The sequence below is a fragment of the Lontra canadensis genome, unplaced genomic scaffold (genome assembly GCF_010015895.1).
Source record: "Lontra canadensis isolate GAN:19392208 unplaced genomic scaffold, GSC_riverotter_1.0 scaffold6, whole genome shotgun sequence".
NCBI classification, from domain to species: Eukaryota; Metazoa; Chordata; class Mammalia; order Carnivora; family Mustelidae; genus Lontra; species Lontra canadensis.
This window is the reverse complement of record NW_022631000.1, coordinates 23,153,672-23,180,884: the sequence shown is the minus strand read 5'-3', so window position 1 is coordinate 23,180,884 and position 27,213 is coordinate 23,153,672. Positions and strand designations below refer to the sequence as shown.

General features: G+C 39.0%; 1 protein-coding gene across 2 annotated transcripts in view; it reads left to right on the top strand.

Moving 5' to 3' along the window:
- Positions 1-27,213, top strand: part of SLC9A9 (solute carrier family 9 member A9) — a 538,337-nt gene that overhangs the window by 236,567 nt on the left and 274,557 nt on the right. For both annotated transcript variants that reach the window (XM_032852421.1, XM_032852422.1), the window contains exons 7-8: positions 5,213-5,351; positions 9,734-9,839. In XM_032852421.1, coding sequence (XP_032708312.1) covers positions 5,213-5,351; positions 9,734-9,839 — 245 coding nt within the window. The remainder of the gene's footprint in view (positions 1-5,212; positions 5,352-9,733; positions 9,840-27,213) is intronic.

Below are 27,213 nucleotides of genomic sequence, written 5' to 3'. Positions count from 1 at the left end.
CAGTTCAAAAGAGAGAAAAAGAGAGAGAAAAGAAGGAGGAGGAGGAAGAACAGGTTCTTTGAAAAAGGATGATTTACTTAAGAAATGCACCTGTTACAGGTGCCATTTTAAGTGCTTTATAAACATTAATCCATTGAATCCTCGTAGCAACTTATGTGATAGTTACTAGTGTTATCATCCTCAATTTATAGGAAACTGAGGTGCATATAAATTAAGTAACTGGTTCAAGGTCACACAGGCAGTAAGTGGCAGAACTGAGATGGGAACCCAGATTCAGATTCTATGCTCTTAATACTACCTAAGCTGCCAGGTAAGTTCCCTGAAGGAACATCATAAAGATTAAATAATGGGTTGTCGAGAAACACCAGAGTTGTGATCCTGTCTGTGTATCTTAAATGGTACAGCGAGCAACGTGATCCTTATTCATGTTACTTTCATCAAAGGAATTTAGGATATTTCATCCATTTCAAAATTTTTGAATAGAAGATGCTGCACACATTTATTTCTGAGAACGGATACGATATACTATCATCAAACTCGTTTTTGCTGAATAATCTATTCCTGAATAGAATGAATCAATAACCTGGACTTATTTCCAATTTATGAGATGAATATTTAAATACCACTCTGTATTTCTGCTCATATCATTTTCAAGGATATTGGTTTCATCTATCTCAAATATTCTTTCTAGAAATATGGGGACTGTAGATCCATCTTTACCAGCTTGTGTTATAAACAATGCCTTTTCAGAGTAGTGCCCCAGAGAACAAGCACCGCACGGATTAGCAGAAAGTCTAATTCTTCTTCTCCTCTCTCCCTTCCAATGTTTGCATCCACGAATAGGTCCAATCATGTCCCTCAGTGCAGGGGAGGAAATGTTTTCTTTTTAAGTCCAAAGGGCTGCAACTGCTGGGACATGCTATTTCTTCCTCTCTTGGGTTGAAGTTGGAAAGCTCTACATACCCAAACCCTTGTTTGTTTCCAGAAAGCACCCTCTGCAGCTGCTGCCCCATAGTCCAAAGGCTTTGTGTTGCAGCTGAAAACCAGAGCCCAAAGAGATGCCTCCTTCACCAGGATTTAGAGCCCAGAGGAACACCTTCTTAAAATCCTGGCAGGTCGGGAGAGATGCAATCTGCCTGACTTTTCTTTACCTGCTTTCTTTACCTCACTCCTCACCAGAAGCCAGGGGGCTTTGTCTACAGAATATCCAGTATGGGTGCTACTTAACTAGGGTGATGCAACTCAAGCTCAGTCTCCTCGCCTATTCCTGTCCTGAGACAGATCCCCAGCCAGACTGCAGAGGACACTCCTTTCTTTGTGGATCTGTGGAGTGAAGAGCTCTGCAATAAACACAACAGTTGTTTAGCCTCACTTCAATGGCCATGTCCTCCCCAGAGACCCTTCTATTCCTATGCAAAAGTGACTAGCTCCTTGCAGCAACCCAGAAGCCTGGTGTACCAGAAGGGAAGCCACACCCCATCTCTGTGTAGTTGGAGCTGGGGCCTGGCTCAGCCACAGCACTCTGTTCTCTGTCCTGTGGGGCTTATGGAAGTTCTCAGCAGAATGGCGATGGTGGTGGTGGTGATCGTCAGCATTCAGTGAGTGTATATTTTTCATGCACATAATTAGCACTCAGTAAATGGCCCTACAGTCCACAAGATAAATATACAGGTTTTAAATGTACCTCACATTCTCATGCATTTCTGGGAGATAAGTACTATTAACATTTCCATTTTACAGACTTTGAAACTGAGTCTGAGCATGATGAAATAACTTGCCCAAGGCCATAGAGCCAATAAGGATTAGATTTCTGAAGCTCCAGTTAAAAGTCTCAAGTGTCATCTTCAGTTTGGAGTGATGAACTTAAAAGCACCCACAGTGTAAATATATAAAGTCATTGCTTAATAAAGGAAATCTTGTAGATGATGATTCATTCCAAGGCTAGCTTTTGTAGACCTCCTTCCTTCCTGTATTTCTTCTTTCCTTCTTTTCTACTTTCCAGTCATCCTGCATTTATTTCATTAGCCTTTATTTGGCCTGCCACATGTCAGGCACCAGTCTGCATCCAGGCATATGAAGAAGAACAAGACCCTGGCCAGGCCCAGCAAAGCTCAGGTCCAGGAGCCAGTTCTGAAAGCAGATTCCCATGAGAAGCCCAGAGCCTCGCCATCTAGTGAGGTGGGGGAAAGGGTGCTGTCGTCTGATACAGTGGGACACAGGAAGGTCCTGCCCAAGTTCCATCCAGGGGTGAAATTAAAGGTCTGGTACCTGAACTTCTGCATTTACAATCAGCACAGCACTCAATCAGCTAACCTGATTTGGGTTCCTGTTTTTCCTGTTTTTCTCCCAACAAGATAACTTTCTGAAGGAAGAGACTAAAAATCTGCATTATGAACTCCATAGCTCTGTGTTCTCTGACTCTTAGTTTCTTTGTTTTATTAAAAAAAAAAAAGGGTAAAGAAAGAAAAGGAGGGATAAAAATATGTGCCCAGTTCACTAGGCAGAAATGTTATAGGATCAAATGAATTTATAATGCAGGCCTAAAGGGAACAAAATGTTGTGTAAATGAGAGGACTTTTGTATGTGTTTAACATGAAATTTAAAGCTGAGTGATGCCACCTACCTATTTTACCTCCATCAATGCCCATATACATGGTCACTGTGTTCCAGCCATAATGATATAGTTCTGCTTTGAAAGGCCCTCAACTCATCTGCCTTCTTGCCTTTGCTTATACTCTTTCTGCTGCCTGAAATACCCTCTTCCCATCACTGTCTGGTGACTTGCTTCCCTGCTCAAATGCCATCTCCTCTCATCTAAAATAGTGACTCTTGCCTCATTTGCACCATGAAGTGTTATGTATCTCTCAAAAAAATCACTTAGCACCATGACTAGAGCTAGTTGTCATCTACATCTTAGGCCCCTGTGCCTACAACAAAATGTTTGTTGACTCAAATTCTGCTTCACTTCTCTATGCCTTTCCCTGCCTGACCCCCAACACCATAACTCCTAATGTACCACCAGGCCCTTAGTGGGTACCCAGTGCCTACATCCTGGAGAGCTTTAAGGGCAGCAAATTCAACAGACAAGTCTTCATAAGTCAAGGGAAGTTAAGCTTTTCCCTTAAATTAAATCAAACATCACAGGGAAGAAGTATATGAAGTTTGTGTGTACCCTGTTGGGTGGGGATCAGAGCCCAGGAAGAGAATGTCTCCCAGAATGCAGACTGAGAATCAGTGCAGTTACTCAGATGATTGTAGGTGACACACAGGTGAACTTTTCGTCAAATGTAATAGTTACATAATCTCATAGGTATTAAGAAGAAAGAAAATTAGCACATCAAACCTATGACTTCATAAATATTCTTTAATAAAATCTCTTGCATTTGAATAAAAATGAGTTGATTTAAAGAAAAACATTACATTAATAATGAAAGTAACATTACATAATGATATGGCTAAATGATGTGATGATGATACTCCAAGGTCAAGAAGTGTAAGGACAGAGAAAATACTTTCTGGAGTGCAGAGGTGGAAATGGGGATGAAGAGGTACCTGTCCTATGGATCAGATCTATCAGTAGCCTGCAGGAATTAACAGAATTATTCTCAGAATTATTCTGTGTGACTATGCAAAACTCTTTGTTTGAAAAGCAGAATGCAAATAGAATGTTTTCTCATCACTATGTTCCTTCACTGGAATGAAGAAATCTGCTGGTGAATGTCAACTCACACATCCAGCTTTGCAGCATTGGACACCAAGTTTCATAATGCCTTGGGGTTACATACCCATTCTCAGGACTGTCAGATACAAAGGAGCTAAATGAGTTTGCTTTTCCATTTTTTTTCTGCAAAATACAACACTTTACAAAAAAGAAAACACTTCAAAGGCAATCCTTTCCTTACATACATTTCAAGGGCGCCATTTGAGATCCACATTCATCTTCCTTATCCAATTACATGATCAAAGTAGAAGGGTCTGGCCTACTTTAAAGGTTTAAAGACATCCAGGGGAAAAACTAAGAACATTTAAAACTACCTTTTTAAAGCCACACATCTTCCTGTAGAGGAACTGGAATCTCCCCTACCCCCATAACTCCTCTCTAGATACGGAAGGTCAAATCAGAGAGTTAACATGGTCTAATCATCGAAATGATAAAAGATTCAGTTACATCTCTATCAAATCCAATCTAATCCCAAGTCAGTGTGCCTAGTGTACTTTTTGCTCTCTCTACTGCTACAAAGACTCTTCCAGAGCCTATTACAAAACTCTTGATTTTCCTGATTAAAGACCTCATAATTAAAATAAAAACTATTTAAAAAATGAAATATTACTTCATTTGTCTCCCAAAGCTACTGGTTCTAGCACATCTGTTCATTTTAATGTTACAATACAGAGTTCATATTTCCTAAAGTAGGACGCACCTTGTCCTTCATAATAACACTCTAGGATCTGAGGTCCTGGTTAAAAAAAAAAAAAGCAAATGCGGCGTCCTCAAAAATACTTAAGTGAACAGACTGCCTATCGGTGGATTGATTTTTCTCTATGGAAGTAAATCTGGTGGCAGCCACCAGAATTGGGGCATAAACCATGACCTCGGGCAGCTGCTGCCATTTGTTTCGGTGGGAAAATGAGGGTTTTGTCTCTCCCCAGGGGTTAGTACTGTGATGCTCTAAGCAGCGTCTGGGTTCTGTTTCTGAAGGGTTACACTGGAGAGGAGAAATGCTTTGTGGTTTATGACAAGATCACAGCAGAATATTTTGTGCATGCTGTGATTTGTATTGCCCATTTGTGCACAGGCCATAAAAGTGCACTTTTTATCAGGAGCATTTGTGAATATATAACAGCAATGAAGACATATGGCCACTAAATAATTCACAGTTATCTATCTCCTCAGCAGATTCCTTGTACACCTACCATGTTTTAATGCCTAGTTTGCTCAGAAACAATATTCTTTATGACCCTTCCAATATAAAAATGTTTACTGACTGGCAGCAATACATGGATACCATGGGATTGGTCTTTAAGGAAAGGGAAAGCTCTCTGCTTTCTCTACCTCTCCCTGTCCTCATCCGTGGCTCCTGAACTCTTCCAACCAGCACCTAACCTCATGGGAGAAGGTACCCTCCTCAAATGTGGGTGCTAACTTCTTACTTCTGTATTTGGACCATAAGGGAGAAGTCACTGACTAACCTTCACCCTCTTTTCTTTCCAGTTCTATATCCATTTACAGCCCCAAGGAAAATCCAAATGCATTTGATGCTGCAGCATTCTTCCAGTCCGTGGGGAATTTCCTGGGGATCTTCGCTGGCTCGTTTGCAATGGGATCTGCGTATGCTGTTGTCACTGCACTGATATCCTTTGAATGTGTGTGTGGAAAGCTGGGCAACTGTTAAGAGCTGTCAGTGTGCCTTGAAGGTTTCTGAGGATGGTCAACCTCCAGGCAAATGGCTAGACGGTCTAGTTCAACTGTGGTACCTGCCACTGGAGTCATCTGAGTTTTCAAGCCACCGAAGCCATCTTTGTTCCCAATCTATGAGGCATAGATTGGGACCAGTGGCAGAGGGGACCATGATCTTTTCTTATCCAAGTCCTGTTCTAGCATTACTAATACTTTCTGACCTCAAGATAGCAACAGACTTAAAATACTGCCATGTAGGAAAATAAGTGGGCATGCGACATCAGGATTGGCTATATTAGGGCCAAGAGGAAGAACAGAAGATCCAAGGTCAAAAACAAGACAGGATGGACTGGGAGTGATTAACTGGGTATTCTTTTCTTCCTTTTCAAACTTCTTTCAGTCACCATCTCACAGGACTGGCCGAGCTTAAGTTCACTGCGGGTTTAAACAAATGTCCTTAGCGATTTTACAGAAGGGGATGTGCAAGCAGAGCAGAAATGATATATTTGCCATACCTGGGCAGTTGTGTCATCTCATTCCCTCTTTTGCAGTAGTGTCATGGAGGAATGGACAGAGTTCCTAGAGAATTTGAGCCAGGGAATGAAGCTGGTCTGGTGATGTGTTCAGTCAGAGCAGTTGGGTGGGACAGAAATAAGAGTTGAGGAAAAAAGCCGGAAAACCAATGTCAAGTGTGAGGGCTTAACAGAGGCCATAAAAACAGGGAGAACAAAGAATCAAGGACAAAAGACCTTGGGGAAAAGAGAAAGAAGAAGGGTGCCAGATGGATCAGGGATCTAGCAAAGAAAGTAAAATGTTGGGTACTTTTTCTTGGGGACTGACCCAGGGAATCTCTATTCACTGAGCAGTTACTGAAACGCTAGGTTCTACTAAGGGTTTCTAACATGAGTCAAAAGACGAATAAAACATGGACTCTGCCTTCAATTAGTAACAAACTTGGAAAGACAAGCTCTACAAGAAGAGTTGCATAGAAGGTGTATGCCAAAGCCACAGCCAACTTACTAGGACTCTAAAAATTCAAATGTGGGTGAGTCCATTGTTTCTGAAATAGTCCAATAGACTCTTGACCAGCTTATGATTCTGAAAAATAATTTGAAAGAAGGATGTAGGCTTGGCCTGAAATATAGGTAAGATATAGATAAAGGCTGTGTGCTAAGTGATTCAGGAGAAAACCAGCATCCATTGAAATGTGGGGATGGGACTGAGAGGACCAGAGGCCTCGGGCTAGTAAGCAGTGGAAGATGAGGAGACACAGGGGGTTGGACTCACCCTGTGGAGTCACTTGGAGTGTTACTCAAAGGAGTCTGAGCTTCTGTCTGCAGTCTGCAATTAGCTACTAAACGTTTCTTCTCAAGAGAGTGACATACTGAAGTTCCTATTTTTAAACAATAAATGAGGAACTGGTTCATAGGATGAGTCAAAACAGTATAGAATCAAGAGAAACTGTGATGATGAACCATGGAAGAAACATCAAGAAGACTAATGTTTAGAAGCATCTCTAGGACTTGATGACTGAGAGAGAAGAGTCAAAGTTCATTCTAAAATTTTGTCCTGGAAACCGTAGAGAGTATCAACTCCTTTGATAAAGAAATAAAGTAACTCAGAAAAGGTAGGGCTAATCTCTAATAAAAATAATAATTAATAATCTAATGACTAATATCAGTACTTATGATATGCAAGTCCTCTATTTCTTTTACATGTTATACTTCATTGACCCTCACAATGACCATATCATGCAAATATTATTTTTGTTGGATACTGAAACTTAGAAAGAGTAAGGTATTAGCCAGAATCATACAGCTTATATTTATTAAAGCCAAAATTCAAACCCGGAGATTGAAACCAAGAGACAGACCATACTTTTGATCACTGATCTCTATTGCCTCTTGATTATTAAGTGGAATTATGATGGAGACCACATGTTGTTTTGCATAAGTAATAGTGATGATAATAGCAACATTTTGTGAATGTCTAACATGTGCCAAACCTTTATATGTATCTCCTCATTTGAATCAACCCTGTAAGATAGGCTATTATTATCCTCACTCTACACATGAGGAAACTGAGGCTCAAGGAGGTTAAGTAGAGACTCTGGATCACATATAGGTAATAGCCAACACAATTACAATTACTGTAACATTTGTTGAGAACTTTACCATTTGCCAGGCTTTGTCATTAGCATTTTGCTGATGTATTTTCTCATATAGCTTTTATTAAAACACTGGGAAGAAGATACTGTTATTATCTCAATTTTATAGCTAAAGAAACTGACACATAAAGGTTAAACAACTTGTCTAAAGCCATACAGCTGAGACATTTCAGGGCTGGGATTTAAACCCACACTTTTTGGCTCCAGAGCCTGCACTATATGGAAAAACAGAAATTGGAACACTTCTCTGCTTTATGTGAAGGGAGTGTATGGACACATAAGTAAACGAGTTGGTAAGGAAAGGGGAAAAATTCCTGGAGATTAGAAGTCTGCCATGAGACTGGATCAGATCTGAAAAAGTGGTGGAGAGATAGAAGAGACAGGGCCTCAGTCTCAGCAGGAGGATCTGTCATGCAGCCCCTGAAGGCCTTGCCTGCACAAGCTCAGGATGCAAAGGAGACAGGTGCACAGTCATTCCCTCCTCCACAATGAGCCTTGATACCTTGTCCATAATGAGGCGATGCTTCTCATAAAACCCCTGGGCTTTATGAAAGCTTGGATCTTGACCCAGAACTAAACTACTTTCTGGAGAAGTTTGAAAGAGACAAATGTCCTATGTCCACTTGATATTCTGGTACTGGAAGTGGCCTAAGCCTCCTCCACAGCAAAGTAGAAGATGGAATTCAGAGGAATAAACCCCTCTAAAGACAAAGGCTGCCCTCCAAGTAATAAGGGGGAATGCTGAAAGGGTCAAAGGGCAACATTTGTTTTCTTCCAGATAAAGAATTGCTTCCAGATGCTTCCTGAATCTATAGCCTGGAAAGACGTTTCACAAAACAAATTTAAATCACACTAATCGAAAAACTTACATATTCCTTGTTGCATATCTGGCACTCTTTTGAGTGCTTAACACATAATAACTGGTTTATATACCTAGGCGGTAGGTTGCATGATTATCTCCATTTGTAGATAGGGAAACCAAGGCACAAATTGGTCAAGGGACACGCTGAAGCTGATACAGTGAAGTGGAGTTGGTTTCCAGAGACTACATTCCTGACCTTGTTGTCATTCTGCCTCTTGGCATTTTGTGCTTTCTAAAATTTTGCAAAACATTTTAAATATTCTTTGTCTCATTTTATTCTCCACACTTGTGTGAGTAGGTATTATTCTCATTGACAGTTCACATAGGATAGAAATGAGGCTCAGAGAGGTTAACATATTGCTCAGAAATCACACAGCCAGTGACTAGCAGAGCCAAGACTCAGACCTTGATCTTGCACCTCAGGGATCATGCTTTTTGCTTCCCTGTCCTACTGCTAAGCATCTCTTAATGTAGAATCTCTTTAGATTTTTGTCCTGAAGCGTAAAAAAGCAACATAACATCTCCTTATTTGTCAGGACTTTTTTTTTTCCATAACTGTGGGCACAGTTGCAGTGTAACCCTTTTCCATCAATCACATATTCCTAATCATCTTCCCATAACCCATTCTCTGCATGATTTGGATCAGTCTGCTCTTGCTCTATGCACAATTTATAGGCATTGACCAAGTGTCATCCCAGCCAAAATGAACCGTTGCCTGCCAAAGGGCTGCCCAACCCAGAAATAATATACCTTTTCCTCTATCCTACTTATCCTAAGATGGCACAGGTAGCTTCCCTATCAGTGAAAACAAATGTTCCTCCTGGTCCTATTTCCATCCCCAAGAGAGGAGTCTTTAAGGTGATCTGTCCACAGACTTTCACTCCCCAGGGAGCAGCGGCCTCCTTTGGTGCTGACGCACTGGCAGGACATCTCCCAGCCTCCCTGTCGGGGGCTTTGTTTTTCCTGATCTGCTGCTGTTCCCTGAGGGCCACGGCCCAAGGGCCAAGGCCAAATGCAAGAGGTTTTGCACCCACAGTTATCTGATTTTAGCTTCTTACTTAGTAGGACACCTTTTCTAAATCTGAACACAAGTTTGCATTTAACTGGAGGGTTCAAGTCCCCACGAAGCATGGAAGGCATGCTGGCCTTCCTTCTAAGCAGTCCCAGTGAGAGGGACGGCCTCCCAGTCAGCGCTGAAAATCAGTTCTCTTACTCCGAACTATCTCAACCAGATTCGTTTTCCTCAGCCAAGGAGGAGATTTAGCTGTAACAGCATTTGTTGTTTCCCTTAACATGTCTTTGTCACTTGACCAAATTTACCAAACTCTGTGAGTTCCCACTGCTGGAAACCGGCCTGTTTTTCCTCCTGTCTTGGAGCGCCTTCCTGTCTGCGGAGGCCGCCGGCCTGACAGGTCAGTGCTTCATTGGGCCCAGTGCATGTGGGTGTGTGAGATGCATGTGTGCTCCCAGGAGAAACCCCCCCACCAACCCCACACACACACCCGACGCAGCAGGAGGTGAAATGGACTCTCTCTTAGACAGGGGTCTGTGTCTGAATCAGAGAAAAAAAAAAAAAAAGATCACTCATCCATTTTGTATGCAACAGCTTAATGGAAAGTCACCAAAATGACATTTCCTCTTCTCTCCTTGCTGGTCAGGAAGGGAATGTTAAAATCAACAAATGGCTGATTTATAGGGGGGACAGATGACTCCACAAATGGAAGTCTACTCCGAGTGCAAAGAGGCGCACAGGTGCTCTGAAGAAAAGGGTGGTGGTTTTCCATTGGCCGCTAAGGGCAAGTACCCATGGCAGCAGCCCCCCTGGGGTGTGCACATTTCCACACACATCAGTGTTGAGAACCCTTGCATACAAGAAACAAGAGCTAATGCGGTGGCACCACAGTTTACTATCTTCCCATAGAAAGTCTATACCTAGAATCTCTGAGGTGGACTGTCCACAGAGAAAGAAGCAGCCCCTAATGGCCTGAGGGCCACAGGTCCTGTGATCTGGCTTCAGCACTTAGATTGCCTTTCTGCAACAGCGAGGATTTGCGCTTGGATAGCTGCCACGATCGGGTGCTTCTCCGTGTAGAAGCATCACTGTGGCTCTGAGCAAAATGTCAAAGCTGTTTCTCTCCTTTGGCCTAGTTCCCTGCTTCTCCCAGGTTTCAGTCCTGGATCCCTTGGCTGGCTACTGCCATCCTAATTGACATTCAAGTGGTGAGACTCGCCTCCCCGGCCCTCCAGGTTTTAACTGGTAACAAGGTATGCCTCTCTGGGTATTTGCATTTTGTTAGATGGTACTTTAAGTCTAAATAATAATAATAGAAGATGACATATATTGAAGGTGTACCGTGAGCCAAGTGCTGGCTGACCGCCTTTCTTAATTCACAGAAATACTCAAAGTTAGGGCCTACACCCAGGTTATTCAGCCAACAGTAAGAGGTGGAGCTGGAATTGAAAACTAGACCTGATTCCAGAGCTGGGCTCTTGAGGACAAAGCACTGCTGCCTTGAATGAAACTACATCTGTGGATTATCAGGCAAGCCCTCATGAGGAGAAAGATATTTGGGGTCTCAGGAGCCTGTCTGATCCACTTGCTCATAGCTGGTTTGGGCTCTCCTGTGAAAAGCATGGCAAGTCTTTCTTGTAATGATAACCTGTCCTACTGCAGAGTCACAGGGGTCAAGCTATTCCCACAGGCTTCGAAGGTATCTGTTGCTGACGCAGAAAGCTCCTGCCAGTTCTTAGGGTGCTATATCAAGGCTACTATACCAGAGTGCACCCTAAGGGGCGCTTGTATCCAAATCATTGCAACACAATGTCTGTTATGTTAGTGTCTTCCCTTGTTATTAGGGAGGCTGCTGAAGAGCTTCATCATTTCAGAAAAAGAGAATAGTGTCCCTTAAATGAAATAATGAAAGTAAAAAGATTATATCAGCCATTCAAAATAATTTTGGTTCCCTTTCCTCCAGACTCTATGCCCTTTTCAGCACTCAACATTTATAAAATAATGGAAGTAATGTTCACAGTAAGAATATATATTTGACCTTCTAGAAAGGTAAAGAAGTATCTTAACTCACCTGGTATTTTTTAGTCTACCATTGAACGTTATAATAAACACACTTACACACACACACACACACACACACACACCCCAATACCTAAAAATTATTTATTTTTATGTGTGAAAATTGTCCATTTCAGCAAGATCTTGTTTTATTTACTAAGTAAAGGTTACAGTCCCTGTATAAATTGCTAGTTTATCTGTACCTGGCTCTCTTGCCACACTTTTCAACCTGACATCCCTATTGGATGCCACGCAGACGCCCTCTAGGGAGCCAGCATCATGGGATGGGTGAATGTAGGAGTGGACCTCAGTGTCAAAAAGACCGAAAAGTCCATGGCTGTACCAAGGGCCACGCTCACTTGAGAACGGTACTTCAGATAAAGCAATGTGCCCGGTAGGCATTTGATACAAACCAAACTCTAGGTGTAAGCATTTTCTGCCGCCAAATACCAACGCTGCTTGGTCTAAATTACTTATGCGTTTATTTGTGTGTTTGTTATTAATCCTCGCCTATTTCCAAGTTGGATTTGAGACAACTCATAACATGAGCCATGCATACCATGGGACCGTTTAGTTGAGAGTAAATACTCAAGTGCTTTGGAATAGAGCTTTTCTGCAAAATTAGACAGCTGTTCGTTGCTGTGGTTTGGCAATAAATATAGCTCTGAGCTTTCTGGCAGCCAAAGCCAAAAGGGAAACATGATTAGTTATATAGGAATAATACAGCATTATAAAAGGAAATCATACTTATTTATAAAAATGGGCAAATTTCTTTTCTGGTATAAAAATTTTAGGGAAATTTATCATATGTATCCTTGTATAAGGGAACTTCAAACACTGTAGTGGGCAACATATTTAATAACAGTTTCAGGGAAGATGGAGATACACTCTTCATGAAATCATCTCTCCTATCAACCTTCGATGAAATCTGAGGAAGTAGCACCAAATCATAATTATCTACAGATATTTCTGGTAATGATGAAATCCTTTTAGTTCTAATCCACAACTAAACTAGATATTGCAAAGCTAAAATCTAGAAAACTTTTCAAAAAGTGCTTAACAAATGGACGTATGACAATGAATATAAAGAACTAAGTGGACTAAGCTATTAAACAATTTATGAGTAACTATGGAGGTGACCAGCAATCATGGGGCCTGTGTTCATGAACGACACATCATGTAGGCCCTAGGGATGGTGTGTACCTGCATTGGTTCTCAGCAGAATTCCCCCAGCCCTGACATTTCAAAATAGTGCTCAAGGATGCCCACCAAGTGAGCAAGTCTTGCCACTCCTACGCTTCCCTTTTTATTGGTTCCACGAATTGGGTTTTTAGGTAATATTTCATTTGAAAAAGGGATTTCTATTGCTTTAAAAAAATACATCTATTTTTAGATACATACTTTTTATTTTTTCTTACTGCCAAAGTAATGTATAAACATTATAGAAAATTTAGGAAGTGTAAATTCACAGAAGGAAATACCTTCTCACTACCTATTAATAACTACCTATTAATATTTGTCTGAGTACATCTGATTAAATGCATATATGTACACTTAATTAAATATATACATACATACATGAATATAATTATACTTCTTAAATTTTAAGTAACTTGCTTTTTTCACTCAAGAATTTATGGTGACTTTTTCGTGACATTATTCTTGTATATTATTTAATGGCTGCCTAGCATAATATCATATCAACTTGCCATAATTTATTCTACCCTCCCTCTGATTATTTATAGTTTTCAGTATTATTAATATGATTACAATGGTAATCCTTATAGATTGATGTATGCATTTCTATTGCTGGGTTAATAAGAAAGCTAACATTTTAAAGTCTTGGAAAAATTTGCCCGAATTATCCTCCAGAAAATTTGTAACCCTTTATACTTCCACACACAATGAAAGAGAGCTCATTTGCTCACATTTTTGCCACCCTAAATCTTACTCACCCCTGTTAATATGATAATCAATTTCCATTTCATTGTGATTTACATTTATTATATTTGTACTGATGAAAGCATTTTAGTCACATGTCATTGGTTATTTATATTTATCCTTTGGTAAACTACCTGTTTCTGCCCTTAGTCCTTTTTCCTACTGAGATGCTTATGTTTGTCACATTGAATTTTAAAAGCTTTTTATTTATTAAAAAAATTAATCTCTTGACTGTCATGTAAGCTATAAATATTCTCCAATTTGTGGTTTTATCTCTTAAATATGTTTTATTTTATTGGCTTAGTAAGGGAAAAGGATAGTATGGACATTTTCAGCTTTATGCAGTTAATTTTATCTCCTCTTTAGAAAACCCAAGATTTTATTGATTTTTGCATAGAAAGCCAAAGTGTTTATCAATGATAATGCATACTTTTAATAGTTTTGTTTTTGCACTGGAATCCAGCTGGAATTTGTTTTAATATGTAGTACAGGATATAGCAGGAACTTGATTATCTTCCTAGAAGATACCTTCCATTTGTCCTAACACCTTTCAGCCATAACCGATGTATTTATAGCTTAATGTCCATGTGTAGGTAATATGTGCATACGTATGTTCTGGGTTTTCTATTGTACCAGTGAAATTTTGGTCTGCACTATTTTAATCATTTCAGCTTCATTGTTCATTTTAATGTCTAGATCAGTCCCTCACCCTCCCTTCCCCACTTTCAAGAGCTTCTTTGCTGTACTCACGTATTTATTATTCCATATGGACTTGAAAATAACTTTGTTAGGTTTCAAGCAGAAAATAACTGAGATTATGATTGCGGTTGCATTAAATTTTTAGATTAATTTGAGAAGCATTATTTTTACAATGTTGAGTCTTCCCACCCAGAAATATGTTATGTCTCTCCATTTATTCCAGTCATCTTTTATGGCCCTTAGTAAATTTTTATAGTTGTCTTCACGTTCAACCTACAAATTTTATCTTAAGTACTTTTTAAACTATTTTATATTTGAGGGAATTATGATGAATCAGAACTTCTTCCATTATAGTTTCCAGCTGGCTGCTATTTGTTTACGTGCACCTAGACTTCACTGGGCTATTGGATTCACTCTCTGTGGTTCTGAAATCTAGAGCTAGAAGTGGTATGTAGAATTAGGATTGACCGGCCAAAGTTGCATCAGACTATCAGGTCTGCCAGTGCTGTATCAGCACCAGAAGTATGGCTGAAGCCTTCTGGGCCCTCACTATTTTTTGAGCAATGGAATGAATGATTTTAGCTCTACAAGAGGAAAATTTTCCAAAATCTGAATAACAGACTGCTTTATCAGGTAATAAGTGCCCTGTGCCTGAGAATATACTGAAAGACTGCATATGTCCATTGGTCAGGATTTCCAAGGCAGATTCATACATTAGTGAAAGACTATACCATAAATTACATCAATCTGCAATTTCATTTCCCTAATGATTAAGTTAAAATAGAGACATATAGACCTGAGGAAACAAGAACCTATATGAGAGGAATATAGTAGACATATGCGGATTTGGGCTGCCCAGCACCCATTCTCATTTTCACTGGTAATAGTATTCTGATGTTGCTTAGGGAGCTACCACTCCTCCATCAGATACCATCTTGTTGATCAAGATGTCTCATCCTCCTCTGCCAAAGAGAATGGGGACATGGGAAGCGAGGTCAGCCAGATACTCTTTCCCTAGGATATGATCCTTTAGGAGGGAGATAGAAGGGTGTATGTCTGTTGGCACCTGTTCTTTCCAACAGCAAAGCCCTGTTGAAATCCCCTATTTATTCCTGACACAGATTCCTGGGGCTGCCTTTTTGCTTCTTTTCTGAGAGCTATTACTCTTCCCTGCAGTAAATTCTTTTCTGATTACAGTAGCCAGAATCAGTGTTTATTGCTTGCAAACAAAGAATCCTGAATGGTACAAGAGAAGGAATAATCCATGATAGATTTCCACAAAAGAAACTGCATAATTTGGTGACAGATCAGAAGGAAAAGAGGCTCAAAGACAATGCAGCCTCTAGGCTAGGACACTTGGGACCCTCTGATGCCAGATGCACAGTGATAGCCAAACAAAAAGGATCAAGCTTTTAAAGACAGTTTGCACAGTGTTCATTATCATTTTCGATTCAGCTTCTTATAAGATTCATGATGAACACTTCACTGTGAGAGGGGCTTGCTCATTACTGCATCTTCTGCTTTCACTTTCAGTTTTACTAATTTGATGATGATCATTTGATTTATTTTGATTATCTTTTACTTCAAGGGCCACATTTGCAGCCGCCTCATCTCAGTCACTTGGAAATTGCACCTGCTAATGTTCAATAGTCACATAGAAGAACTTAGTTTTATGGGAATGAGTGGCTTTTAGACATGCAAATGAAGGTTGGCATTTCTATTACCCAGAAATTTGATTCTCTGCTCTTGGAAATATACAAGTACAGTTCGAGAAAACTTTTATTTGGGAAGACTGGACAGAATGTCAAATGCAAGTGAGAAGTCTTTCTAGAGGATGAGAGTGTATAGATAGAAATGGACTTCAGGGAGTTCTTACAAGCGAGGAGAGCATAGAAAGAGAATGTATATGGATGTGTCTGCTCTATTTACAAAATCAGCCACTTTAGGGGTATTTCTCTGGTTTCTGGATCTTTGGCTCACTGGCTGAGGGATTGGGATAAGTCATCTAGCAATTGGTATCTCAATTTTCTTTACTGCTATGGTAAAAGGATTTTATTATTTTGTAATGGAGGGACATTATACATGTACAAAATTTTGGCTTTTGAGTAAATACATGATCCCAAGGTATTCTCTCTGTTAGGTACCTGGTACACATGCATACCTAATTTCTGATCAGGTGGAATTTTTCTTGTGGAGAGTTCTATTTTCTAAAAGTCACTGGGTTACTGAGCCGTTACTTTAAATTGAATATTGAAAATAATTCAGCAGTATTATTTATAGCATAATCTCTAATGGAATTGAATCCTGTCATAGAAGCTGCTTTTCAGTTTATAAAGATAACCAAAAAGCACAGCTGGACAGGTTGTTTGAAAATTCATTTTTATAATCTGTTTCCCAGCTGAGACTTTGGGGGTCAGATTTTTGCCAGAAGCAAACTTTCAGGGACTGTCATTAAACACCAGAAGAGTAAGATTTCTAATGGCAACATTGACACCATGTCTAATGATTTCTCTGCTTCCAGGCATGGCTGTAATAAAGGCAGCTTCCATTTTTAGATTCCTGGGGCATATTTTACATCCACTGAAGGCAAAGGAGGAAGAGAGAGAGGCCACTGGCATACCTCGTTTTCTCATACAAGAAGTTAAATAGTATAGCTTGCTATTTATTCACCTTAGAATGAGCTCCACCTAAGAAAATAAACATATAAAAACCTGAAAGAAGAAAAAAGTCCTGATTACTAAGTAATGCTATTGGGCTTTCTGGTGTGATTCCAGGCAGTAAAAAACTCTGAGAAATTTATTAAATATAGTAGGATGAAATTATATGATGTTCTGGCCCATTTCCTAGGGAATTGACCAAGATGTCTGAAAGCGGCACTCAGCACACACAGACAGCAGACACAATATTAACAGTTAATTGGTCTCAATCCCAGGAATTGAGGAATTTCTCCTGTTGCTCTCAAGTGACAAGGGCCTAATTACATTGTCATGATAAGCAAAAGTTGACACTTGGAAGCTCAGGTTCTGCTTCTCTGTCAGCTCAATTCTTGAAAGGTTCTTCTAGCTTAAGTAGTCAGGAAAAGGAGAACTTGGGAAAGTCTTTCTTATTTACAATAGACAAAAAAGAAAGACCTCCCAATGAAATGACTATTTCATTTGGACATGTTGAGACTTCGCTGGATCTGAGTAAGTTGGCTTATTACATCTTATCTCCATCATCCCTCGACTTGGGAAAAAAAGTTGACTGAAACTCTTAAGAAGGCTTTAGCTTAGAGGTGAATGTGTTCCGTTGGGCTTGCCAGCAATGCACTGCATGACTCGATGGAAAATATATTTCTAGATCTCAGTAAATAAAACAAAACACTGGGAGGGGACTTGGTTTGAATTGCTTCTTAAAAGAAATCTGGTCATTTTCAGCTTCTAAGAACATGTCATTAAGTGACATCTCTTTGCTTAAAACTGCTCATGCTTCATATTGTCAGAACCATGTGAATCCAACTTAATTAACCAACAATTCACCAACAAATGAGGTGCATTGAGTATTTTCCAAGCCAAAAATAAAACCTGGAGACTCAGAATATTAGGCATTCAAACTGTAATAGGCATCCAGAATTCCCAAGGGGATTAGTAAACCAACACAGTGAACCAAGGGCAAACCTACAACGTTGCCACCTCAATAAACACAGATGTAAAGTACATCTCCTTGCATAATAACTCATTAAATCACACCTGCATTTTCTTGAACTGAATAGCTCATCATTTCAGTGTTCAAACAACCTTGCCCAAGCAACTTGAGTAGTGGACAAATTTAGCCCCGCCTTTTTCACTGTAAATGTTTTTAGTCATTATTTAATGTCTCCTTATGGGGCCAAGAGGCATAGGAGGGGAAAAAAAATCTTTTTTTCTCAAAAACCCATTTTCTTCATAGGCATGTATAAAATTGTCAGAAGATAGATGGCACAAATATAACACATGGATGAAGGAGAAAGTATAGTCAAAGATAATTTCCAGATCCCTATATCAGCTTGATCAATGGTTCATTCTTCCAAAATGGGAATATAAGTGAGTGAATACATGCAATAGAAAGGGAGACACAAAAATTATTTCATTAGAAAGTCTTCTGGATTCTATGCAAATGTGACAACTACATGGAAGGGTATGATGGGCAATTGGACATGGACATCTTGGGTGAGGTTTTTCATTAGCCATTTAGGTGACTCGTGCAAATGTGTTAGCTGACACCAAGGAAATGAAAACTGAATAGAAGGGTAAACTTGATGAACACCAAGTCCTGAGACAGAATATCAGGGATATAAATGAAAAAGTGGTTTTTTTTCTTCTTTTCCAGACCTCAATTTAATTTGCACAAATACCCACTGCTATATTTTGAATGAGATTTTTGTTTTAAATGGAAATTTATAAACCTTGCAACATAGAGGGGAAGTAACTCTTAAATGCATGCCTACACTGCATTGGAGAAACCAGGAATAAGAACATAGATTCGTGCTATTTTCTATATTGATTTTCTTATATTCCACAGACTCATGATTAATCTGCCAACTGTGGCATTGCCAAATATGGTGAGCTAGACAGTAATTGTGCTCTTTGGAAACTTGGAATCTTTCATATTCCCTGAAGGAGTTTTCCATTTCTTTAAATCTTTGACTTCTCAGTTCCAGGTTCACGTTCAGCGGTGGTAGTAGGAAACCTGTCAGAAATGTCTCTTTTTACTAGATCAAAAATAAATAAAAGTGTGGCATATAAAAATAACCCATCAACTTTAAAACCCCACAGAGTACCATCTGAAAGCAAGACACATTTTTTCTTTCTCTCTCATTCTCTGTGTTCTGATAATATAATCAATATGTGCTGTCCAAAAATGCAATATTCTTTAGTCTTAGAAACCCCTCAAGTCTGCATTTAATGTCAAAGAAAATCATGCTCCTTGTGACAGACGTTTATTTTTCAGCTTCTGTATCTGAAGGCTTCATCAGCTTTTAATGAAAAAAGAATTACTGAATAATGTGATCAGTAACAAAGAGTGTAGGTGACAATCAATACTCTTGAATAAGAAAATTTAAATATTAGGAGAAAATGGACCCTGCCACTAATAAATCCAGATAAACATCTATTTGTATGTGAGGATCAAAAACTAATTTCTCTTGCATTCTCTTTTCAAAGCAGAGGAATATTTTTTGAAATAGAGATTCATTCTTTTGACCAATCTGCATTTCCACGCCTGATGCCTGTGGGCACTGTTATGGGAGTTGGGGGCAATACAAAGAGGGAGGGTGTAGACCTAGTGCTTAAGGAGATCTAAGTCAAGAGGGAGACTCCTGGTAATCTAACTGACAGGAAGTCAACGTGAAGCTGAGGGGCCCCATATAATTCTTCAATTCCATATATGCAGACCTTGAAGCAAATGTAAACACTGATCCACTCAGATCACAGACATTTAAGATTGAAAAGTACTTAGAGATCTTCTAGAGCAGTGTTTGCCAGAGTCTCTTGACCCTATTGGCCAAAAATAAAATAAAATAACTTTATCATTCCCTTATTTGCAGACAAGTATAATTTTTGCCCACAAAAGTACTTACATACTTGAAAATACACAAAAAGTTTAATTAAAAACTGATGTTTTTATATTTTCTTTCATCTTTCAATGGGTTTTCTTGTATATTCCAACTTAATGAATACTAATGCAGACCATCTTCTTTAATTCACTGAGAAGAAGACAATGGACCAGGCAATGAATTTAAATTGCACAAGTCATCCAAGTGGATGAACTGCAACCAGATAGTTCCCAGGCCTCTTGATGTCCACTGTAGTACATTTTTCCTTATATAATTTACAATCACACACTGAACCTTGGTCATGTAAGCTTATGTTTCTATATATGCCTAGACATAGACATAGACAATATTTAGTAGTACTAATGCTCTCTGAAAGGGTCCAGAAATGGGAATCAAGGACAACAGTGTACATGGCACTCTATTAACCATATGTTAATTGTCCTATGAAAATTGTTCTCTGTGGAAAGGATGTCCTTGCCAGCAGAATCATTATTTTTCCCAAAGAATTATGGACCTCCTCATGCTGTTTCCTAAATTTCCTTACTTGCCAATTAATTTGAATTTAACTGTGTACTTCTTTGTGGTTTCTCAAACAGCTCTTTTAGCTAGTGTCATAAAATATTGGTTCTAGTTTTTGTTTAAAATTGCACAAATGAGTCCTTACAACCAGCCCTTTCAGGATCTTGTACACTACTGAAGTCTCACTGTGCAAACAGAGAAGGGCAATCTTGTGCATACACGAGTCAGAAAGTATTATTATATTTTCTAGGCCACTTCTTGGTTTCTTTCAGATCTCTGGTATTTGTGAGCATGTTCCCCTCTCTGTGGACTCAGATGTATGGACTTGATTCCATCCGTCATTGCCACAGGACCCCATAAATAGAACTTGAATCCAAAATCTTAGACATGCAATGTAACTATTGCACTTAGTGATTGCTTGTTTTTGCAGCAGAGATGGAAAAAGAATGATCAGTTTTTATTTTTGTTGGGAAGAAAAATGTAGTCATGTTTGTCTGCATAGGACAGACATACTGGATGTTTCATATTTCTGATTTTTATAAAAGAACTAATAAAACATGTAAGACAAATGCTTTTGTGCTTATAGCAGTTAGTTTGACAATTAATACAGTTTAATAATTGTTTCTTTTAATAAGTATTTTTTAAGAAAATATAATTGATTAATTAATTCTATTTGTATTTATGTCCTAACCTATAATTGATTAAAACCCAAGGCGTGCAGGTAAACTGCATGTTTTTCACACATGCCCCACAGTCTCCTGCCTCTCTCCCTTCACTCACACTGAATTCCCTACTCCTGACTCAGCATCCTCAAACTCTTGTCATCTTTCAACACCCAAATACCTCTGCATCTTTTAGGAAAAATTTTTACATTCCTCTTGCACCTTCCCCGGCCCAAAAGAAATCATAATCTCTCAGGATTTCTGTTTTCTTGTCACCAACTACATTATACCTGCTATTAGATGTCTTTGTGTACATGTTGTCTCTGTGAGAAGACATAAAGCTGCTTGAGGTCTAAGACCAGCTTTATTCAGTCTTGTGTCCCCCATAGCCATAACCTGTGTTTGCTCACTGAATGACGTCCATAGATAAATAGGATTTGAGTAGATGATAGTAGATACCCAAGATAACTTGCAAAAATCTAGTACCTTAACTATAGTATTACTGAAAATTGTCTAAGTTTGGATTATTAGGAATAAGGAGCACATTTTCATTTGGTTTTTCTTGACACTGGAATTACTGTGGAAGAAATGGCAAAAAATAATGATTAAGGGTATAGAATATACAAGACATGTACTAGATCCTTTGTACTTCTTCCCCCAGAAATGTATTAAACAGGAAGTATTGTGTCTATCTGTGGAATCAGCTAAGTTATTCCTTCTTTTCATGTCTTCTTTCATCTACTTCTTAATTATAGTAAAATCTAAGATGTACTTATTAATGTTTATTTTATGAAGCATGTTAATATCTGTGATAGAGCTTTATACTGAGAACAGACCTCTAAGACAGATTCAATACTATCCAAATGAGAAAATTGACTCTTAGATGGGTGAAGCCAATGGCCAATGTCACCCATTTTCTACCTATAACCATAACCAGAGAATGGCAGCCTGAGAAGGGTGGAGATCTGACAGACCCCAGGCCCTGAGAGGCATAAACCACACAATTACTTTATAACTCTTAATTTTACTGACCAAATCTAGGTCTTATATGTTCTCTTTGACCATTTTGTTTTCATTTTTCTTTTATTGGGCTTTTAATTCTACTTTCTTTGGGTCTATTATTATGTCTGTTGTCTAGCTTCTTGAGGTAAATCATCCAATTCTTTTTTTTTTTTTCCCCCTAATGGAATGCATACAAGTCTGTAAACTTTCCTCTGAATAATCTGGTTTCATCTCATTGATTTTGATAAGAAGTGTACTCTACACTCACTGTTATTTATTTCTACATAAGCTCAAATTGCAAATTTGATTTCATCTTCAACTCTAATTTCATCTAGAAGAATACAGTTAAAAATCCCTAATGGATACATTTTTGTAGATATGCTTATTTGTCAATTTCCAATTTTATAATATTGTGATTGAAGAATGTGATTTATTTGCTTTTTTCTGAAGGGGAAAATTATTAAACAGTTTGATAGAAAAATATATTATCAATTTTATTCCAAATTTTCCATAAATAATACTAATATAAAAAAACTTAAACTCCTCAAATGTCCTTGACAGATAATTGTTCCATGAAACTGAAATTATTTTATGGAATCCTGTCAATTCTGGGAAGTTATGGAAAGAAAAATAGAAACTAAAAACACAAGAATATAATTTTAAAACTTTTTGTATAGTTAGTAAAAAACATTTTGGACCACACAATGTCAAAGCAAGCCATAGAAGAGGTGGTGAACTGAAACTTAATACCAAAGCGTTGGTCAGAGATTTGCTTCTCAAAGTGAGATGCTAGGATCAGTGGCACAGACATCCCTGGTAGTATAAAATGCAGAATCATGGGCTCCACTCCAAACCTACTGAAGAAGAATCTGCATTTTACAAGATTCCCAGGTGATTCCGATGTACATTAACATTCCAGAGGCATTAGGTGGAGTTTTGAAATCTCTCTTGCCTAATCCAGATTCTTGGGCCACAGCTGAGCTTTCAGGTGGGGTCAAGAAGATTCTGCCGTAGGGGGAGGACAGTAGGATATGCTGTAAATTAAGCATAACCAGGAAATGACAAGGACAAGCAAAACAGAGGGGGAAGAAACAGCAAGGAAGAAAAGAAAGGAAGTGGGTTTCTCTGAGGTGAGCTGCATCTATCACTGGGACACCAACATCAGAATTCACCGTATTCAATGTCCTTTGACCTGAAAGTTCGTGGTCTAAAGACTCAGAAACATCTTTTTTCTACACAGAGGAGACTTCCTGAGTTTATCTTTAAATCTCATAGCTCACTTGAAAAAAATTAAGTTTTTATGATTAGAAGGTATGGTAATGATGTGTTTTAAAATTTTATTTTACAAGAGTTTTCTCCCTAAAAGGATAGTTGATGGTCCAGGAGTTTATTTTGTCTTTACCTTTTGAGAAAGTTAAGCTGGGCCACCTCTACTCAAATGTCTAAAGGTTTCATATGGAACCAGCATTAGTTCCTCATCCTAAAAAAAAAAAATAAATAAATAAAGGTTAAATTGAGATGTTAATCCTAGTGAATTAATAAAATAGTATATAGGAAAATGATAGACCCAGGGAACTGGAGGATATCCAGACCCTTTATGAAAAGAGATTTTTTCCCACAGCAGCTCTGGCAGATAATCATTCAAACATTTGGTTTGGCCCCAAAATTTCAAATGATAGGGAATTTCTCACACTTCAAGGCAGCCACACTATAGGATAGTGCTCATATTTTGGAAAGATCATATGATTCGGAGTCAGAAGACACATGTCCAAGTATAACCCAAGCGTCTTTAATAGTTCTAGGCCTAACTTATTTCCTCTCCCCAAGTCTCTTGTTCTAATCTAGTGGATCAAACTCACACTTTTTTAAAATGACAATTTTAACCATAAGTAGAATTGAAAGGAGACTGAGTCCAGTCCTCTGGGACTTGGCACAGCATCTCAGCTGCCACTGGCATCCTCCATTGTCCAGTTATGACAGGACGATATGGGGAAAATCTTACTTCTAGGTGACAAAACTTCAGTGGTTTCCAGGAACCGGAATGTTTAGAATGAGAAGGGACACACAAGTGAGTACTGGTCAGGATTCTGTCAGAAAAAGAGAAACCAGCTGGCTACGCCCAGAGTTTAATGTGGGAGATTAGGTGTACAGATGGTAGAGAGTTGAAAAAGTACAAAGGGGGCACTGAGGCCATACAGGTAGTAATTGCCAGAAGCAAGCGTGAACCCTGGGTCAGGAAGGCCAAATGGAAGAGAATCTATAAGTTCTTAAGAGGGAACTGCTGGAGCTTTGACCCAGACCTCTGAGGTCACTGGCTGGCTATTGCTTTTTCTGAGGAAGGCCCGTGAGGCTGGAACCAACTGTAAGCTATGGTGGAGAACCACTGCTGAGATGCTGCTGACGGGAGCAATAGGCAAACAAGAAGGCAGCAAGGCCTTTTCTCCTCCTCTTACATCCCAGCCTCTTCCCTCTGGGGCTCATCTCAGCAGAGCTTAGCAGGCTCTGGAGAAGGAAGATGCGGTCTGCAGAGCCCCAGCCCCTGGATCTCAGGGAGAGCACAGGCAGGTGTGTTTGGAGCCGAGACACTGGTTTGCTGACTCACACAGAGAGCACTTTGTGCCCTCCATCCCCCTGTAGACCCAAGAATCTGAGATCCAGGCATGTAAGAGAGTTGCCTAGGGCCCCACCTAACAGTCGGACAACTAGTGCTGGCAGGCATAGGGATGCAAAAATACAATGACAGCTAAAATGCACTTTCCAAAAAAGATTGTGTTTATTCATTTGAGAGAGAGAGAGAGAGAGCATGAGAAGGGAGAGGGTCAGAGGGAGCCTGATGTGGGACTCAATCCTGGGACTCCAGGACCATGAGCCAAGCTGAAGGTAGTTGCTCAACAAACTGGGCCACCCAGGCGCCCTAACATGCACTTTTGTAAGAGAGAAAACCCTCAACTCTGAATCCACTTAAATGGCAGAGAATTTAGAGGTGTATTTAGATGAGACATTTTCAAAATATGTTTTGGCTTGTAAAAGTCATACTAATTACAGTAATTTGTGTGAGTTAATTAATACTAAGGTATAGAATTATGATTATGTAGGCTAATACTGAAGGTTAGATCAACTCAGTTGTTATACTTTAATTACAACACCAAGCCTCTGGTCATATAGGCACACTTCTCATTTGTTTGTTTGTGTGACGCATCTGTATACACAACTCAAAAAAAAAAAAAACAAAAAACTATTAGCAGAGGCATTGCCTTCTAGTGTTCTAATGGAAGCAAGGAAATGAAACTAGTAGCTCTCTAGTGGAGCTACTAGAGAATATATCCTCAAACAAGATACCAGCCTCTTTGGATATATAATCTTCATCATCATATCTCAATTTCTCTGGGACATCAGAAATGATATTTTTTAGATGGCTTAAGATTACCTTAAAACATTCACAGATGGACAGGTACAGGCAGTAAAGCACAGGGAGTTTGTTAAATTTTGAAATCTCAGTTCTGCCACTTTCAAGGTGACCTTAAGTAAATTACTTTTGTTTCTTACTTGTTACATGGGAATAGGAATATGCATTAATTTATTCAGCAAATATTCACTGAATGCCTACCATGTGCCTGGCTTTGCTCAGAGGGTTAGGGACCAGTGAATCCCCCCTGCACTCAATGAGCTTTCCTTTGTCATTCTGGAAGGCAGAAAATAAACACAGGAATTTACAAAATGTTAGGTGGCAGTAAATAATATCAAAAAGAACAAAGAAAGATAGGCAAATAGAGAATGATGGAAGGGATCATTTTTATAGAATGCATGCAGAAGACATGTCTGAGAGTGTAACATCTTAAGGGAAGGAGAGAGCCATGTGGATATCTGAAGAGCTTTCCAAATAGTAGGAATCAGAAACTGAAGGGCCCTGCAGTGGAATGTGCTTAGCAAGGATAGAGTGTACTGCAAGGGATGAGTATAGTAGGAGATGAGTTTAGAGACCTGTGGGAAGGGAAGAAGGGGGCCAAACTAGATCCTACAGGGCCTTTTAGTCATGGGGATCTATTCCAAAGTTTAGGGAAGAGAACTGACATGATCTCACATGATCTCAATTGTCTTAAAAGAACCACTGTGGCTGGATGGAAGCTAGATTGCAGGAGCCTAACAGGGGAGACAAGGGGACCAATCAGGAATCTGTAATCTAGGCAAAAAACAACAACGGTGGTTTGGAAAAGGATGTTAGGGGAGGCAGTGTTGAGAAGTGGCTGGGTTCAGGTAAGTTTCAAAGGACAAGACAACAAAATCACTGAAATGCAGAGAGAGGAAAAGTAAAGAGTGATCCTGAATTTTGGCCTGAGCAGCAAGAAGAATGGAGATGCTATTACTGAGAAGGGGAAGACAGTAGGAAGAGCTGGTTAATAGTACTAAGCCTATTGTGAAATAATAAATCAATGCAATAAATAAGATGATGTAAAACAACAACAACAACAACAACAACGGTGTGTTCTTGGCCCGCCATAGGCGTTCAGCCAGACTTAAATCCTCTCCCTCTCCTTTATAACACTTCTTTGTTACCACTTCTTGTTCTCAGAATACATTTATGCACTACACCCTTTTTATTCACCACCACTCTGCAAATCAATATACAATCAAAATGTTTCCACATCAGTGGGAGGGTCAGCTAAACCTCACCCAGAAAAATATCCATTGGACTACAGAATCAGCAGAGATAGGTAAATTACATTTTTAAATAAGGAAAGAAAAATATTTGATAACAAAACAACATGCATGGCAATCTTCCTAGTGCCTCAAAGTACTTAAAATGCTTCAGTACCCTAAAAGTTTCCCAGGTATTCGTTGTTTTTTAATAGAATTTTTGTGAAGAGTAATACACAATGTTTATAAGCATCCTTTTCTTAGAATTTTTGAAGAAAGGCTAAGAAACTGAAAAGTTACCCAAAAATCTATAGAATGCTTACTGCATATATATTTCTTGGCAAAATTTCCTAGTCATTCTGTTGCCTAAAATTTTGAAGCAAATTAAAAGGATATAAGACATGTAAATGTCTATGCACTTATATAAGTAAATATATCTTAGCAATACTTTATCCAAAGTGAATCCAAGTAATAACCACCATATAAATAGAAACATACAGTCTAAGTACCAAAAAAAAAAAAATTAAAAGCTTGGTTCTTTAAAATTCTTTATTGTGGATTCATTTGCGATGTCAGTATTCAGTTCACATATCTCTATACTCTTAAGAATCATCAGCATTTAATTTATGAGTGTTTTTAGTTGGAAAGACTCTGCTGTTTAAAATTCAATTCGATCCCCTTGGTCT